Source organism: Gavialis gangeticus, unplaced genomic scaffold, assembly GCF_001723915.1.
Source record: "Gavialis gangeticus isolate Ggan-Ray unplaced genomic scaffold, GavGan_comp1, whole genome shotgun sequence".
NCBI classification, from domain to species: domain Eukaryota; kingdom Metazoa; phylum Chordata; order Crocodylia; family Gavialidae; genus Gavialis; species Gavialis gangeticus.
In genome coordinates this window covers 71,430,611-71,447,287 of record NW_017729022.1, presented here as the reverse complement: position 1 = coordinate 71,447,287, position 16,677 = coordinate 71,430,611, and the positions used below count along the sequence as shown (strand labels likewise).

The following is a 16,677-nucleotide window of genomic DNA, read 5'->3' as shown; positions in this document are numbered from 1 at the left end:
CAGTAATAACTTCACAGTCAGAGTCTCCTGTAGACGCAGCCATATTGGTCAGAAGTGGCGAGGAGTGTGTCACAGTGTGACTCACCAAGGTGATCATTTAACCCTTGGGAGGGGAAAAAAAACGTGGAAAGGGGCCCCAGTCCCTAAGGGGAAAATGCCCAGTAAGGGCTGGTGATGGGCGGTTCTTACCTACGGGCACAGGATGCCATGAGATGGAGCAGCATTCACAGCCGCAGCCCCTTTTAAAAGTACATGCTCCCTGTGCATTGCCATGCATGCAGGGAGTGACATCATAAAACCGCACACAGAGCTGGCTGGCAGGAGCAGAATCTCAGAGCTGGCTGGCAGGAGAGCGGAGGCAGACCCAAGAGCCCCGCAGCTTCTTTGGGCCAGTGATCCCAGAGGAAGGGAAGAATCAGCCCAGAGCCCCAGATGGAGAACCCAGAGAAGTTCTCAGCCCCAGAGGCCTCAGGTGAAAAGGACCAAGGCAACAGTGGGAGCCCACACATTGACTGGAACGCATAAAAGGGGACATGTAAGTCAGGCACTCAGCTCAGCTTAGAACTGAGAGTTGCTGGGGTTATGCCTTCACTTACTTTTGTTTGTTTCTTCTCCAGGCCTCAAGCATCAGTTTGCACATGCCACTACCTTTATAGGCCAGAAGATTAATTGTGCATATAGTTATTTAAAAGTCCAGCTCTGTCATAAGAGGCTGATATTTGATTTATGTTTGCAGACAAATTGATTTGAACATATAATTGATACTGACTTAGATAAAAATAAAGAAAAAGAATTACTGGGGTAAGCTCAGTCCCTCATCTCATAACTGACTGTGACCAAGGTTGAAGGCACAATTGCCCATGACTTGAGACTAGCAGATGAATTATGATATTTCCTTTCTAGAGGACTAGAACCTCTGTAATTGATTAAGACAGGAAGTAAGTTTTTTATTTCAAAATTAATTCTGAAAGCATATTTGATTTATGAAGTAACTTTGAGAGATAGTTAACCCCCTTAAAGGGTGGTGGAGGCAACACTACACAACATCCAGTCAGGACAACCAAACCTCATTGAATAGGCAGCAAAAAGTCATGCTTACCTGTAACACCATGTAGCATATGATTAAGAAGGCTTGGCTGGCGTGTGGAAGGGATGTAGGGGAGGAGGAGACCCAGGGAATATTCATAGCGAGAGCTTACCCAAGGACGGCATCACCCACTCACATCACCCAATCCTTTTGGAACCTTCTTTTCCTTTTTTTTTTTTTCCAATTAAGACATGGCAGGACAGTACAGTGAGATTCCCTTAGTAAAAAGCTTAAAGTACCTGGCCACTAGCACAGCCAGAGCTCCAACCCTATACAGAGAGTCACAACTGATGTCACCTAGTGTACTAGCCTAAGCAGGTACACAGCAACTTGGGCAGATGAGTGCAGGCTGGGTAGATGAATGAAGAGGGAGAGTGGGAGAAAAAGTAAGGGTTGAGCAGAGCAAGAAGGGTGGGCTCACAGCTGGCAGAAGGTGCTTCCATCAACCTTTGTTTGATCAAGCAGCTGCAAAAAAACACCCATCAAACTGAATTTTTAAAGAAACAAAAAGAGAGTTTTTAAAAGATTGAAAGATGTTGCAGTCTGCTGGGGAAAAACATTTTTATACAAAACAGAGTTGTGCATCAAAGATTTTTAACTCATCCAGAACAAATATAAAAGTGAACAAACGATAAACGTTTAAGGATTTTTTCCAAATTGCATATGGATTTTTATAATAATTTTCTTCTGAAGCTCCATGAACACAGTCATTTTTGGTGCCCCTTGGCTCAGGATGACTGAGTGTTGGCATCTTTGTTTAAAATGATGTAAACAAGGTGAAGGAAAAAAGTATTCTCTTTCATAGTTTTTAAGCCAGTGATAGGTCACCAACCCATTATTAGCCAGGGTTACCAGCTAAAACCATGTGAAGGGAATCAAACTAAGGGAGGTCATTGTGAATGTTCTATTAGTTTGAACAAGGGGATAGATGGATAAAAGATAAGGTAATGATTTGTGACAGGGGTCCAAAATTTGATTTAAACAATTAAATTAGCCTTCTAGGAGATCCCCAAGGAAATGTATTAAAATACCATCTTCCCCCATCCCTAAAGCATACAAAAGCTGCCTAGTAACTGTCCAGTATCACTTCCTTCATGACATGCTGGATGTTCTCAAGACAAAAACCGTAAGTTTTTAGATAAATAGTAGTGTTCAACAAGGGAAGGCTATTCTTTAGGTTACATGCCCTAAAAAAAACCCCCAAAACAAAACAAAAACCACAAAAGACTAATAGCCAGGTAACCTAATTTTCTGGCAGCAACACAGCATCTGATTTTGGTCTCACTTGGTTTTCCACTGGGTTCATTGAAATTATTCCTGAGATATATAAGGAAAAGTGAAATTAGGCTATTAGATCCAAAGACTGATACCAGACCTGAGAGACCACAGAAACTCCACATGCATAGACACTACCCCGAAGCTTAACACATGGGGACAGTGGCAACTTCCACCTGCCTACACTGCCAATAGAATTGTGTGGCTGTGGCAGCAACTATTATTTTTTCAAACTTCCCCGACTTCAGTCAGTCCCTGACTTAGTTATTTTACTCTACTGCCTCATATTTTGAGGAGTTTACTTGAGTTTGAACTGCTTGGGCCTCTTTTCAGCTAGCTTCCATTTTGTTCCTGGGCCTCCATTTCCAGTCTGGCTTAAACTCAGGAGCTATCTTCTGTTATTGCTGATGCCAAACAGGAAGTCAGTGGTGCCACATACAAATACAGCACAGTAGAAAGAATGAACCCAACCCATCTTCTGCTTTCCACTTTTCAATTCAAAGTACTTGAGCCACAGTAAGACAGTAGCCATATTTGACTGATGAGCCATAAGCATTTAAATATAACTTTTGAAAACAGAACATTTTCACATTTTTGAAAAATAGTACAGCTGTAGAAAAAGATGCCATGATGCAGCTATGAAACTCAGTACTTAACAGCTTTTTAAAATGTTCTAAACACCTATGCATATTTCTACTAACAATTCAAAACTAAGCACATAATCTACAAAGATAATATTCTACACAATAAAAATAAACACAGAAACAACTTCCTAGGGCAAGTGCTGGAGCAGCCAACTAGAAGCCATGCTCTTCTTGATCCGTTGCTCACAACCATGGAAGAATTGGTGGGGAATGTAGAAGTGGATGGCAACATGTGCATCAGAGACCATCGAGCTTATTGAGTTCAGGCTCTCAAGGAACAGAAGGAAGGAGAGCAGCAGAGTAAGGACCCTGGACTTCAGAAAAGCAGACTTTGACTCCCTCAGAGAGCTGATGGGCAGGATCCCCTGGGAGGCCAGCCTGAGGGGGAAAGGAGTCCAGGAGAGCTGGTTGTATTTTAAAGAATCCTTACTGAAGGCAGAGGAATGAATCATACCAGTGCACAGAAAGACTAGCAAGTATGGCAAAAGACCAGCTTGACTTAGCAGGAAACCCTTCAATGAGCTAAAACACAAAAAGGAAGCTTACAAGAAGTGGAAATTTGGAGAAATGACTAGGGAAGAGTATACAAGTATTGCTTGGGTATGCAAGGATGAAATCAGGAAGGCCAAAGTGCAACTGGAGGTGCAGCTAGTAAGGGACATGGAGGGTAAAAAAAAAAGGTTTCTATAAGTATGTCAGCAACAAGAGGAAGATCAAGGAAAGTGTTGGTCTCTTATTTAATGGGGGAGGCAACCTAGTAACAAATGATGCAGAAAAGGCTGAACTGCTCAATGTCTTTTTTACCTCAGTCTTCACAAGCAAGGTTAGCTCCTGGACTACTGCACCTGGCAGCCCAGTTCAAGGAGAAGGCAAGCTGCCAATAGTAGCAAAAGAACAGGTTAGGGTCTATTTAGAAAAGCTGGACATATACAAATCCATGGGACCAGATGCGATGCACCTAAGGGTGCTGAGGGAGTTGGCCAATGGGATTGCAGAGCCACTGGCCATCATCTTTGAAAACTCATTGTGACTGGGAGATGTTCTGGACAATTGTAAAAGGGCAAATATAGTTCCCATCTTTAAGAAAGGAAAGAAGGAGGATCCAGGGACCTACAGACCGGTCAGCTTCACTTGGTCCCTGGAAAAATCATGGAGCAGGTTCACAAGAAATCCATTTCTACGCACTTGGAAGAGGTGGTGATGATTAGGAATAGTCAACATGGACTCACCAAGGACAAGTCACGCTTGACCAACCTAACTGCCTTCTGTGATGATCTGACTGGCTCTGTGGATGTGGGGAGACCAGAGGATGTGATATGCCTTGACTTTAGCAAGGCTTTTGATAGGTCTCCCACAACATTCTTGTATGCAAGCTAAGGAAGTATAGGTTGGATGAATGAACTGTAAGGTAGATACAAAACTGTCTGGATCAGCCGGCTCAAAGGGTAGTAATCAATGGCTTAATGTCTAGTTGGCAACTGATATCAAGTAGCGTGCCCCAGGGGTTGGTCCTGGGGCCAGTTTTGTTCAATATCTTCATCAGTGATATAGAAGATGGGATGATCTGGAAGATGGATGGAAGAGCCCCCTCACCATTTTTGTCATCCTCCACTGGACTCTCTCCAATTTGTCCACATCCCTTCTGTAGTGGGGGGGCCAAAATTGAACACGCTACTCCAGATGTGGTCTCTGCAGTGCTGAATAGAGGGGAATACTGTAATCACCTCCCTTGACCTACTGGTAACGCACCTACCAATGCAGTCCAGTATGCCATTAGCCTTCTTGGCAACAAGGGCACACTGCTGGCTCATATTCAGCTTATTGTCCACTATAACCCCCAGGTCCTTTTCTGCATAACTGCTGCCCAGCCAGTCAGCCCCCAGCCTGTATTGGTGCACGGGGTGGTTCCATCCTAAGTGCAGGACTTTGCACTTGTTCTTGTTGAACCTTATGAGATTTCCTTTGGTCCAATCATCCAATTTGTCTAGCCCTACCCTCCAGCATATCTACTACTCCCTGCAGCTTGGTGTCATGTGCAAATTCTCCTGCAGAGAAGCAGGAGGTGGAGTAGACTGGGAAATACTGACAGAAAGAGGCAAGGACCAAAGCCTGGACCCAACACACCTCCTACGGTCACTTCCAACCCTAATTTTCTATTATTCTATGACATTTATTAGGGGTAGTTCTTGGGGAAATCTACCAAAAATAAGTCTGGAAGGGACCAAAATTATGTGAATTGAGACTGATTTCAGCAAATTGTTTCTGATAAAAAATTGGGGTATTTTGGAGAATGACAACATTTCATTTTGACATACTTAGAATGAAGATTTTTGACACTTCATTTCAAAATTGACTTAAAATTAAAAAAAAGTAACAGGTTTTAAAGGGGTTAAATAACTCCCCCCAAAAGAAAATATAATCATTCTGGCTTGAATAAAATGTTTTGGATTGATGGAAAGTTACGTTATCTCATATAGCCAAGAAATTTACTGGTTTCACCCCAACCAATATTTTCCCCATTTTTTTCATGTAAATTTTCAACTCTGCTGGGGGAGAATTTTCTATGACACAATGGGCAGCAAGGCACCCAGCCTCTTCATTAATGTGACATGGAACTCTAAATGCTCTCTTTAGAAAGAGACCCCTCCTCCATAAATGTGTATTTTATATATAAACATACAAGCATGCATATACATATACAAAACAAAGATTTAATCCAAATCTATTTCAAATAGTTGTATTGTTCTCAAGAAGGAAATTGCATGGAAATCCCTACCAAATATGTGGTCTAAATGTACTTGCAAGCATATTACTATTATTATTTAGATTTTATTTATATCCCATCCTACCTAGAAAGGTTCAAGGTAGCTTATAATAAAAGATAACCCACAAAATAAAAAATACCAATAGACTCCCCAAATGGCACCCAAGAACTTTAAAACTCCATTTCAGCTTACCCACACCTACTTCCCTGCTTGCAGTCCAGGACAACAACCCTTCCAGCCTATCCCAGTCATGTTTCTTACCTTCCCAACCCTCATTCACATCTAGGTATAAGAAGCCTCTTCCCACTTCCTTCCACCACACTCCTTATGCCCACCCACTTCCACTCCCAGCCTCATAGCTAGGAAGGATTCCTGTATCCCAAGTCTACACCTTTCTGTCTTATAGAAAGTTTGTAGCTCTCCCCAAAAATAGATAAATATTCCCCCCTCCTCAACAAACAAACATTATGTTAAAAAAAAAAAACAGGGCAATAACAGGAAGACCTTCTGCCCTTGCAGAAGGCAATGCCAAAAGGTACCCTTGAGCAGTGCCAAGGCAAGCCTGCCATCTCTGTGGGGCCTGCAGGCTCTCTGAATCTTTCTGCCTCAATTTGGGTGACCAAGATGGTACCTGGGCTTGTCCCTGTGAAGGTATGCATGTTACACTGACACAGAGTATATATCCATATCTAGCTATCTATATGAAGAGAGAGAGAGAGAGAGAGACCAGAGCTAATCTGAGACTCTGGTGGGGTCCCTGGCCCGAGCTGACAATCATCTGATTGTCAGCCCTAGCCCTCACCTGCTAGAAGTTTAATTTAAGGTGCCATACAAACCTGCCATGAAAATGTTCAACATATAATTATACAATTGTATGTAGAATGTTATTATGGCTGGTTTGTTATATTATGACACCTTAAATTGCATGCCTGTGTAGCACCCTTGCCATTTATGCCATGATTAATATGTAATATGCAAAGGGGTCTACAATCAAAGGAACAGATCTCAAGAGGTCGTCCAGTCTATTTCTGGGCTCTGAAGCAGAACTGTTTACCTTGACGAAAACTGACCAATGTTTGTCAAACTTGTTCTTAAAAAACCTCACCGAAGGAGACGGCACAGCCTCCCTAAATCTTTCCTGTTGTAAATTAAAATTGAGTACTTGTTTTCCTACCTTAAGTGGATACAGAAGACAATTGATCATGGTGTTCTTTATAACAACTTATGCCTCCATCAGTCTTGTCTTTTCTTCCCTCAACTAAATAAACCCAATTCCTTCAACCGTTTCTCATCAGTCATGTCTTCTAGACCTCTTTTCATTTTTGTTGCTCTCCTCTGCACTATCTACTCTGGATGCTCTACAGTTATATCACATACTCTCTCTCCCACAGGGTGCCTGTGACATTCAGTTCTAAAGACAGATGGTGCTCACTGAATGAATAACTGTTCAATATTTGTTTTTTATCTCCAGAATTCATTATGTAGCCTCAAGCCTTCCTTCTTGCATGGCATTCAAACCCTTCTCGTAAGACAGAATTATTATTTTTCATATGCTTTTCTATGGTGCTCATTACTGTGGTATAAGTACTTCACATACATCACTGAATTTATTTTCACAACACACCTGGGAGGTAAGGGAATATATTATCCCCATTTTAAAGATGGAGAATAGGGGCCTAGAGTTTAAAGTCAAAACTCTCAAGTTACGGGTGCTTGATTTGAGATGCTTACGACTTAGTTTTCTAAATAATTTGGCATTATATAGCATGTTATATGTTCAAAGTACAACTCCTATTGACTTCTATAGCTGTTATCAGTGTTCAGCTCTTTTCAAATTAGACTCCTGAATCTCAGGATAGACAGCCATAAATGAGGAACACATAACTAGTGGCCATCTGTACAAAGCTTGGTTTAATTGACCTAGTTAGTGCCACATAGGAACTCCTTGGCAGAGGCAGGGATAGAATCTATGTCTCTAAGGGCAGCAATCAATTGTCTTAATCATGAAACCCTGCTTTTTAATTCAGAAATCCTCTGCCATATTCACTTCCAAAGTTTCTAACAAATTAATCAGGAGTCCTAAAGACGAGCAATTTCTTTAAATTAAACAATCCCAATTCATCCCCAGAGTACAGTCCACATCCTGTACTCTTAGTGATGTAGGACTGAAGCTGGCTGGGATTTTTTTTTTTTTTTGAGAAAACAATTTTTCATTGAAAAGTGCTGACTGGCTGTACCTGCAGTTTTGTTATTTTCAGTGAAACTTTTATCAGAAAGGCTTGTTAGGTTCAGGATGGAATCTCTAGCTAAAACTTGACAGAAAGAAGTACCTACCCTGCAACAGCCAGTTTTTAGGGCATTCATTTAAGATGAATGGGGTTCTCCTTGATTTAGGGTACCTCAGCTGGATCTCTTGCACTATATAGTGGACTATTGTGGGATAGGTATTTCTCCTAGTTTTCTACCCTGAAAAAATTATAAAGATTTTTTGGGATTAACCTGATAAAAAAAAATGAAAAATGGGTTTGAAAACTCAGGAATTTGGACAGGATGGGAAAACTATTTGCTATCCCAGCTCTAGACAGGAGTCCCTTATGAAAATATATTTTGTTATCAATTAATTAAAGTGATTTGTTAATACATATGCACAAGAAGACTGGTCTCATGAGGAATTCTGGTTCTGTCATTTTCTCATTTTTATGTATGTATGTGCCTAAAACATTATTCACACTGCAGGTGATAATGATCCACTTCCCTTTTGAAAGGCCTTGATTTTCCACTAATCAAGCTATCCTTTCTTCTGTGTTTTGTTTGTCTGTTACCTCTGGGGACTTCTCTCCTTTCTAATTTCACAGCCCAGCAAACTGTTTTCAATCTTTTGCTATATGTGTTTTTCCCTCAGAGCTGAAGACATTACATTCAAAACCATGTCTGAGTTTATCCCAAGCATGTAGCTAGTCCAGGAAAAGAGATCACCCACAAAAATCCTTGCCCCTTGAATATTTCCTGGACTATCACCACTCCAACACATTCTTTTAATGTGATTTTGTTTGTATACAATTACAAAAATTTAAGGGCTTTTATGTTCTCTAAGATGGGTCTAGCGGTCAAGGCACTAACTTAGAACTAGTTTAATATCCTGGCAAACCAAAAACTACTTGTGAGCCCATGGGCAAATCACTTAGCCTCACCATGTCATGATTTCTCCATCTATAAAATGAAGATAACAATACTTTACATGATGGATGTTGAGCAGACAGCCATGAATGCCTGTGAGATATTCTGACAGCATGGTGTTGAGGGGGCACCACTTATGTTTCTAAGATAGATAAGAGCTGCTCAGTTACTGATGCTTCACTTTGCCAGTTCAGGCTTCTTCCTTACATGGTATCTTTTAATACTTTTCTACTTGTTTTAAATTGTTAAAGGAGCAGAAGTTCCGTCATGTATGGTAGTTGGTAGAATATTCTACATTGAGATGGATGTTTTAAAGCTATGAAACAAAAGGAAACATTAAAAAAGTAAATGAAGATGACACGTCCTGTGAAATATCCATATCTATTGACTTTAACATATACCTCCGTGATATGCCCACAGGGGAGTTCCACTTCCAAAAAGTTTGTGCATAGCTTTGGGCTTGTTCCTTCAAGATGATGAGTGTCCTGGTGTCTGTTTAGTAAAGCACTTCTGCTTATGCTTAATTTTAAGCAAATGAACAGTCCCAATGAATTCAAGAGGTTTACTCACAGGTATAGGTAAGTATCTAAGCACCCAGGCTTAGATACTTACATAACTATGTAATACTATCTATCCATCTATCTAATATGACTCTCAAATTCAGCAGCAAAATTTTATAGCAAATCTAGGGTGACAACCTAACAAAGAATGGATATTTTTAAAGAATAGTCAAATTGTAAGCTTACCTTAGCTTTGTATATTTTCAATTCCAGGGCCTTAAAATCCATGCGACCAATCAATGATTTCATAAAATTGCTGCACAATATCATCAATGGAAACAAAAACAAAAAAAGAAAAGCAAATGTTATATACTACATTTTCCTTTCTTTCTGATGTGCTCTAAGCTACCTATTGCTCTTTCAAAAAAATTAAATCAATATCACATTCTATTTGATTTTCTATATATTTTTGCTTTCACATATCATCACAGACAATCCTGAAGTAAAATATATGAATGTGTACACCCCTCCCCCAAATTTTAAGTCACAATCTCAAGGTTATGCCCAAGTCTAGTTAATAACAAGTTCAGAATCTACTTCTTTGATTGTGGAGTGACTTAATCAGCTTCCTCTTCCAGTAAGTGCTTTAGAGACTGAGGACAAAATTATGTATTTGCAGACCACAAACACATGCTCATCACTCCCAATATAGTAAGTGGGAGTGGCATAGGTAACTGACAACAGAACAAGACTCAATGCCAAATCCTGTTCCGAGATCCATTGGGTACATTGTGCATGTACACTAACAGCTAAGTCTGCAAAGTGACTTAGGCACCTAACTGCCATTTTAGGCACCCGTGTTCAAAATCTAGATCCTCAAAATCCTCATTCAGTTGCCATCTAGCCCTAGAGGCACCTGAAGTCCCAAAGATGCTTATGGTTCCACCAGCAAAACTCCCAAGACCTCTAAATGTCTGTGCTGTGCTTGTGGAGAACCTCACAAAGCTCAGTGGCTAGGCACCTAGTTCACCCCTAAGGTTTGTGAACCTTGTCAGGGCTCACAAACTAGCATTCTTCCTCCTTTCTCATCTGCAGGCCCTGATGAGTTGGGGTTCTTCAAAAATGCATACTAGACCAAGCCCTGCAGCAAAGAGAAAAAGGAAGCCTTTCCTTTCCTAACTCAGATGACTTCCTGCTCAACATCCTGGCTCTTCTGAGTCCCATTCCAAGACGCCCAACTCTCCCCAGATAGTGTACAGGGAGATGAGGTGTTTCAGTCAGTCCTGTGTATCCCAAATGGCAACAATCTTCTTAAAATTCAGAAGCTTCTATGCTCAGCTTGCGACTCCTCAGTCCCTATTCAACATAGCATGTAAGCATACAAAGTTAATAAATTAAATAGCACGCACTAACAGTGGTTCCATGTGGCAATAATCTATTTGCAAATAATGGATTAATGCAACTTTCAAAGCAGAATAAGCCACACTGCACAGAGCTGCTCTTTGTACTAACCACATCTACAGAGGAAATTAATACGCTGTAGCTAAGGCTCTATAAATTCACACTAACAAGGTGCATTTTCACATGCTATTGATGTGAAGCAATAAACTCCAGAGCAATTCACGCCAAAGTTTATTGCTCCTCAGCACCACATTTGCACATGCACCTGGGACTGCAGTACATTGTACCAGTTCAAAGTAGCTCCAACTGGCAGGAGTCCTGGGAGCCTGGAGCTGTTTTGACTTGGCTCAATGGGCTGTAGAGGGGTTTGCTGGGGCACAAGGGTGCTCCAGTGTGAGTCTAGCCAGCAGGCAGCAAATGCACTGAAGCGCTTTTGTGTCCCACCCAGCCCCATCATTGTCTACACGTGTTGTAGCACACTAAATAACACTGCCATAGGATAGCAGTTGTATTGACAAGTACTATTCTATGGTGGTGTTTATTAGTTTACTGCACCCTAATAGGGCCACACATGTAGACACTGAGACCTTATTGCAGAGCTAATTAGTCAGCTCCACAGTAAATGTCTAATGTAGGTATGCCCATACATACAACATACTAACTCCCCATAGCAGAAAAGCCCTTAGTCTTTCAGGATTCAATAGAATCCCTTAGACTATAGACTGAGGGAGGGAGGATGGTCTTGCTGGCAAGACACTGAGTTGGGACACAGAAGACATAACATTAAATCCTGGCTCTGCCACTGATCTGCATGATCATGGACAATTCATTTAATCCCTGTGCCTTAATTTATCAGGTATAAAGTAGGGAAATCAATGCTCTTTTTCTCCCAAATTTGTCTGTCTTTTCTATTCAAGTTTTTGGGACAGGGCTGTCCCTTAGTTCGTATTTGCACAGTGCCTAACATAATGGGGCCTAAGTGCTACTATAATGCAAAAACTAAACAACACTAATGTATTTCTGAATAAGCCTTTTACCAGTTAAGTTTCCAATAACCACAAAAGACTTATTAAGTAATAGCATGAATAGAAATAGGGGAAGGGATCTGGAGGGGCCTGTGCCTCGTGGAACTGAACAACACAAGGGCTGTCTGTGCTTCCTCTCGTGGCAGGGGGAACATTTCCAAAAAGAGGCTTCTCAGCCAAAAGCATTATTACACCTTCCCTCCTCCTACCTCCGCTTTCCCTTGTGCCATTTTTTCCAAGGGCATTTATCCACTGCTCACTACACCTCTCATTCCAATTGCTCTGTCATTGTTTCTTAACCCTCTTCTATAGAATCTTACTTTCTTTCTAGCCAGAGCTATGTCAGGTTTTATTTTCCCCCTCCATGCATTTGAAACAAAAGTGTAAACTTCAGAAACTATTTGTATTTCATGGGTATTCACACATTATGCCAACACGATGTCCCAAAAGTTTGGCGGGTAATCTTGCCCACAGAATTTGTGAGCTGATGATGAATGGCTGTGAAGCCTTTGTGATTGCTCAGGCTCCATTGTGGGTTAGACAATGGAGGAGGACACAAGTCTGGCTCAGGAGAGCAACGGATAAAACTGTTGGGCAGAATGGCGGGCTCCTGCCGACATGACCACTTGTTGACATTGAAAGGATTCAAAAACAAGTGAGCAGAAACAGAAACGATTCTGTTCGGCAAGGCTATTAGCCGCAACGTGTGGCACTGGAGCGGTCACTCCTGATGTGTTTCCTCACTAATGAGCTCTGAATGCCCTATTAAACTGGGATGTTATAGGCCCAGAGCCACTAGGACAATGGTATGCATGAATGACTCCCTCAGTTCCTATTGGCTGGTGAGATGAAGGAAGCAACTGGCAACACTCACATTTAAACAGGACTGACAGTACAGTTAAATGATCATTAATTAGAGTTGCTGAACAGATAGACTCAAAGCAATTCTTAATGACAAGATAACAGTCTAATATTACTTGGCTTAGAACAAGTTCAAGCTTGCGCCCTGTCTCCTTTGCATTATATGAACTGGCATCAAATTGAATTTTGTCTTTTCCATATTTTCACAAAAATTAAAATCTAATTTAAAGAGCATTCATGTGGAAAATGTGTCTCAGCGGTGTTCAGTTTAAAAACAGAAAAATATAATCTCTCTATGGTAAATCTACAAACAAAAAATTACTTGGTCAGCTATTAGAAACTCTGGAAAGACATACTCCAGGAAGCCAGTCAGCTTGCCTTTTTCCACACAGTCTTTCATCGCCCATTATCTCCTTATTTTGCCCACCCAACCTTGCCATTGCTTGTTGATTTGCTTTGTCACATTTATATGAATAATATGCATTTGCAGTAAGCATTTAAAAGTCAACAGCCAGGTCCTATTCCACCTATTATGTGTCTATTCAGCTTGAGTCCCTGAAAACCTTAATAAGTGTGTCCAGATGAGCGCACACATACGTTTCCCCATAATTGTGCCACTGCTACTTGTCCCTCAGGAGCACCCATTCATGCATGCACTGACACATGGCAAGTAGCCCTGGGTGGGGTAGGGGAGACTGGGGCCATCACCTGAGCTGGCCCCTGCAGACTTACCTGGAGTCCTGGGGCCTCCTGGCAGCAATCCAGGAACAAGGACCCTGACCAGCAGCCAGAGAGTGACTCCAGCCAGCCAGGCTCCAGTTTTGGGCAGTGCCTGCTGATGCCACATGCGCTGCCCCACTTTTTTCTAGAGCAGATTGTTTTGACACTGGGATTGCCCAGTGTCAAAAAAATCCCACATGCTGCAAATTAGCAGCAAGGGGAATGCCTGCACATATGGCATGTGCCCATGTATGGCATACTGCATGTGTGCACTCATCTGGATGCGCCCAATGTGTCTACATTTGTTACATGCCATTATCTTAGCTCTAAGACTAAGTCATAAAAAGCAGCAAGAAAGAAAAGGCAGTAGTATAACCAGAGGTGGGTGAATGTGGCAGCAGCCGTAGATGCCAATTGAGAGGGGTGTGCCAGAATGACAGCCCCCAGGGAGCACAAGCTGCTGGTACTGCTGCCCATGATGTGCTTGGGGAGCTTGTGCTGAGGCAGCAACAATCTGCAGCCACTTCTGTGCAAGAAGGAAACACTTGGCACTCCTTTCCCCACAGTTCTCTCACATGCAGAACCCCAACCTCAACCTCCACTCCCAGCCCGGGACGCCAAAATTCTTAGTTAAAATTCTGAGAAAAGTGAACACAGTTAAATTCCTAATAGATGGCCCTGACAGAGTCTGGAAGAGATGCACATCATCAAGCTTTAAGACATAAGCTAACTTCTACCTCAGTGCTCAGTACTTAGTTTAGTGGGAAACTAAGTTCAGCCTCAACAAAGGGACAGCTATGATTGCTCCATAATCACTACTGAGTTTAAAAATTAATTTACATATTGCATAGCAGGTCCAAGACCGTATTCTATGTGCAAAGGGGCTTCCAAGATATGGAAGAACCAATTTAGTTCTAATGTGCAAGGGTGGATGAGATTCGATAGACCTGATTTGATAATGTGACAACATATTTTCTGCCTACCATGATTTGGGGGAGGAAAGAGGAAAGCAAAACTATGTGTATCTACTGAACCCCAGAGATAAGTTAAAAGATATTTTCCTCCTCTAACTTTTGGAGTGTCTCATTCACCAAGCCCAGACTTGTCAGTTGAAGTTTGTGGGATTTGGTTTGTTCTCGGCCTCTTGAAGGCTCAGATCAAGTGTATTAACTTCCATATTGCAATCATGCCTACAAGTCCAAATTTAGACACGGGCTCCCTGATGCTAAACACAGTATGAATATTTAGATTTTGCTATGTTAAAGTTGCCATAAAAATTACCTCTTCCTACCAGTAAAAAGACAATTGAACAAGGGTACTGCATATTCATGATGACCCATCCCTCCTTTAATGCATGTGCTGGACTTTCATTAGGAACTGGAGTTTTGAATGTGCACTGAATGTTGAATATACCTGTGTCTTCCACAGTCCAAGAATAACTGGGCTGATAAAAAAGAGGAATAATTTGTTGGGAGAATTTCTTTGCCTGCCCAACAGTACGCTAACAGGCAGTGGCCCCCAAGGAACATGGAACTGGAAGGGGCCTCCTGGGCCACAGAGTTCAGTTCCTTTCATTCACAGGCAACCAGACTCAACACTTCAAGCCCTACATAAGTACAAAGTTCAAACCAGAATGCCAAGAACACTCTACAATGTGTGATACATAAAAGCAAAGGAGATGTAGGAGGGGGCACTTTCAGTGCCCTATCACTGCTATGACACAGAGAAATAATTGGTTGCTATAGCCTCAAAGAATCCTAGACAGACAACTATGACTCATGCTTTACAGAAAGGCAGAAAACCCCACAATCTGCTCCAGTCTGACGTAAAATAAAAATACCTTTCCTGATCATGACTTTGGTGACCAGTAAGATTCAGAGCGACTAACATCCTGCTTCTTCAGAGGAAAGCATAAATAATACCCAGAAACTAGTAACAGTCATGAGCAGAAATAAATCTCAGCCCTCACACCCCCTGACCCCTAGAGACCACAAGCCCTGAAACTTGGGATTGCCAAACACATACTGCATTGCAAGAGTCATCATTATACACCAACATGGGGACTGCAAATACTTGATTTCACACATCACATGCACTGTTGTTGAACCAAAAAACTCCCACAGGCCAGAGTGAAGCAAACTGGGCTCATCGGGCACATCCCCATGAGCATGTATGTGAATGTGTTTGCCGTGCTGCTAATTTGTAGCATAGCTGGGTTTTTTTACACCAGGACACAGGGGTGACTGGTGCCTCCTGAGTCTAGGGGCGCACAATTTGTGGGCAGGCCCAGGGGCGGGCCAAAAGCCCCATATACTAAAGGAATTGTACTAAAGTACTAAAGGAATTGGCTGAGGTTATTGCAGGACCCCTGCAATGACCTCAGCCAATTCCTTTAGTACTTTTGTACAATTTCAGCCTCTACAATGGGGCAGGTATGATTGCTCCATAATGACTACTGAGTTTAAAAATTAATGTACATATTGCATAGCAGGTCCAAAACCATATTCTGTGTGCAAAGGGGCTTCCAAGATTGCATCATTGCAGGACCCCGGCGCGGCTTTACAAGCACTCGTGGTGCTCTGGTGTGGTGCCAGAGGACTGGAAGAGGGCCAATGTGGTTCCCATCTTCAAAAAAGGGAAGAAGGAGGACCCAGGAAACTATAGGCCAGTTAGTCTTACTTCAAACCTAGGCAAGCTGTTCGAGAAAATTTTGCTGGCACACATCCATGAGGGGCCAGCAGGGGATTTCATGCTTAGGGGCAACCAACACGGGTTCATCAGTGGCAGGTCCTGTCAGACCAACCTGGTGGCCTTCTATGATCAGATAACCAAATCATTAGATGCAGGGGTAGCAGTGGACATAGTCTTCCTGGACTTTCGGAAGGCCTTCAACACTGTCTCTCACCCTGTTCTCATTAAGAAACTGGGGAACTGTGGTGTCAACACCCACACAGTCAATTGGGTCACCAACTGGCTGGAGGGCCGCACCCAGACAGTGGTGGTGGACAAGTCATTTTCGACCTGGAGGAATGTGGGCAGTGGGGTTCTGCAGGGCTCCGTCCTTGGGCCCGCATTGTTCAACATCTTCATCAGCGACTTAGACAAGGGGGTAAAAAGCACCCTGTTCAAATTTGCTGATGACACTAAGATGTGGGGGGATGTGGGCATGCTGGAAGGATGCAATAGGCTACAATCGGACCTAGACAGGTTACAAGGGTGGGC

At 42.2% G+C, this 16,677-nt stretch overlaps 1 protein-coding gene across 1 annotated transcript in view; it reads right to left on the bottom strand.

Annotated features, from left to right (window-relative positions):
• LOC109296123 overlaps positions 1–16,677 on the bottom strand; it is a 127,565-nt gene that overhangs the window by 60,952 nt on the left and 49,936 nt on the right. Inside the window, exon 4 of the mRNA XM_019515358.1 lies at positions 9,695–9,764. Coding sequence (XP_019370903.1) covers positions 9,695–9,764 — 70 coding nt within the window. The remainder of the gene's footprint in view (positions 1–9,694; positions 9,765–16,677) is intronic.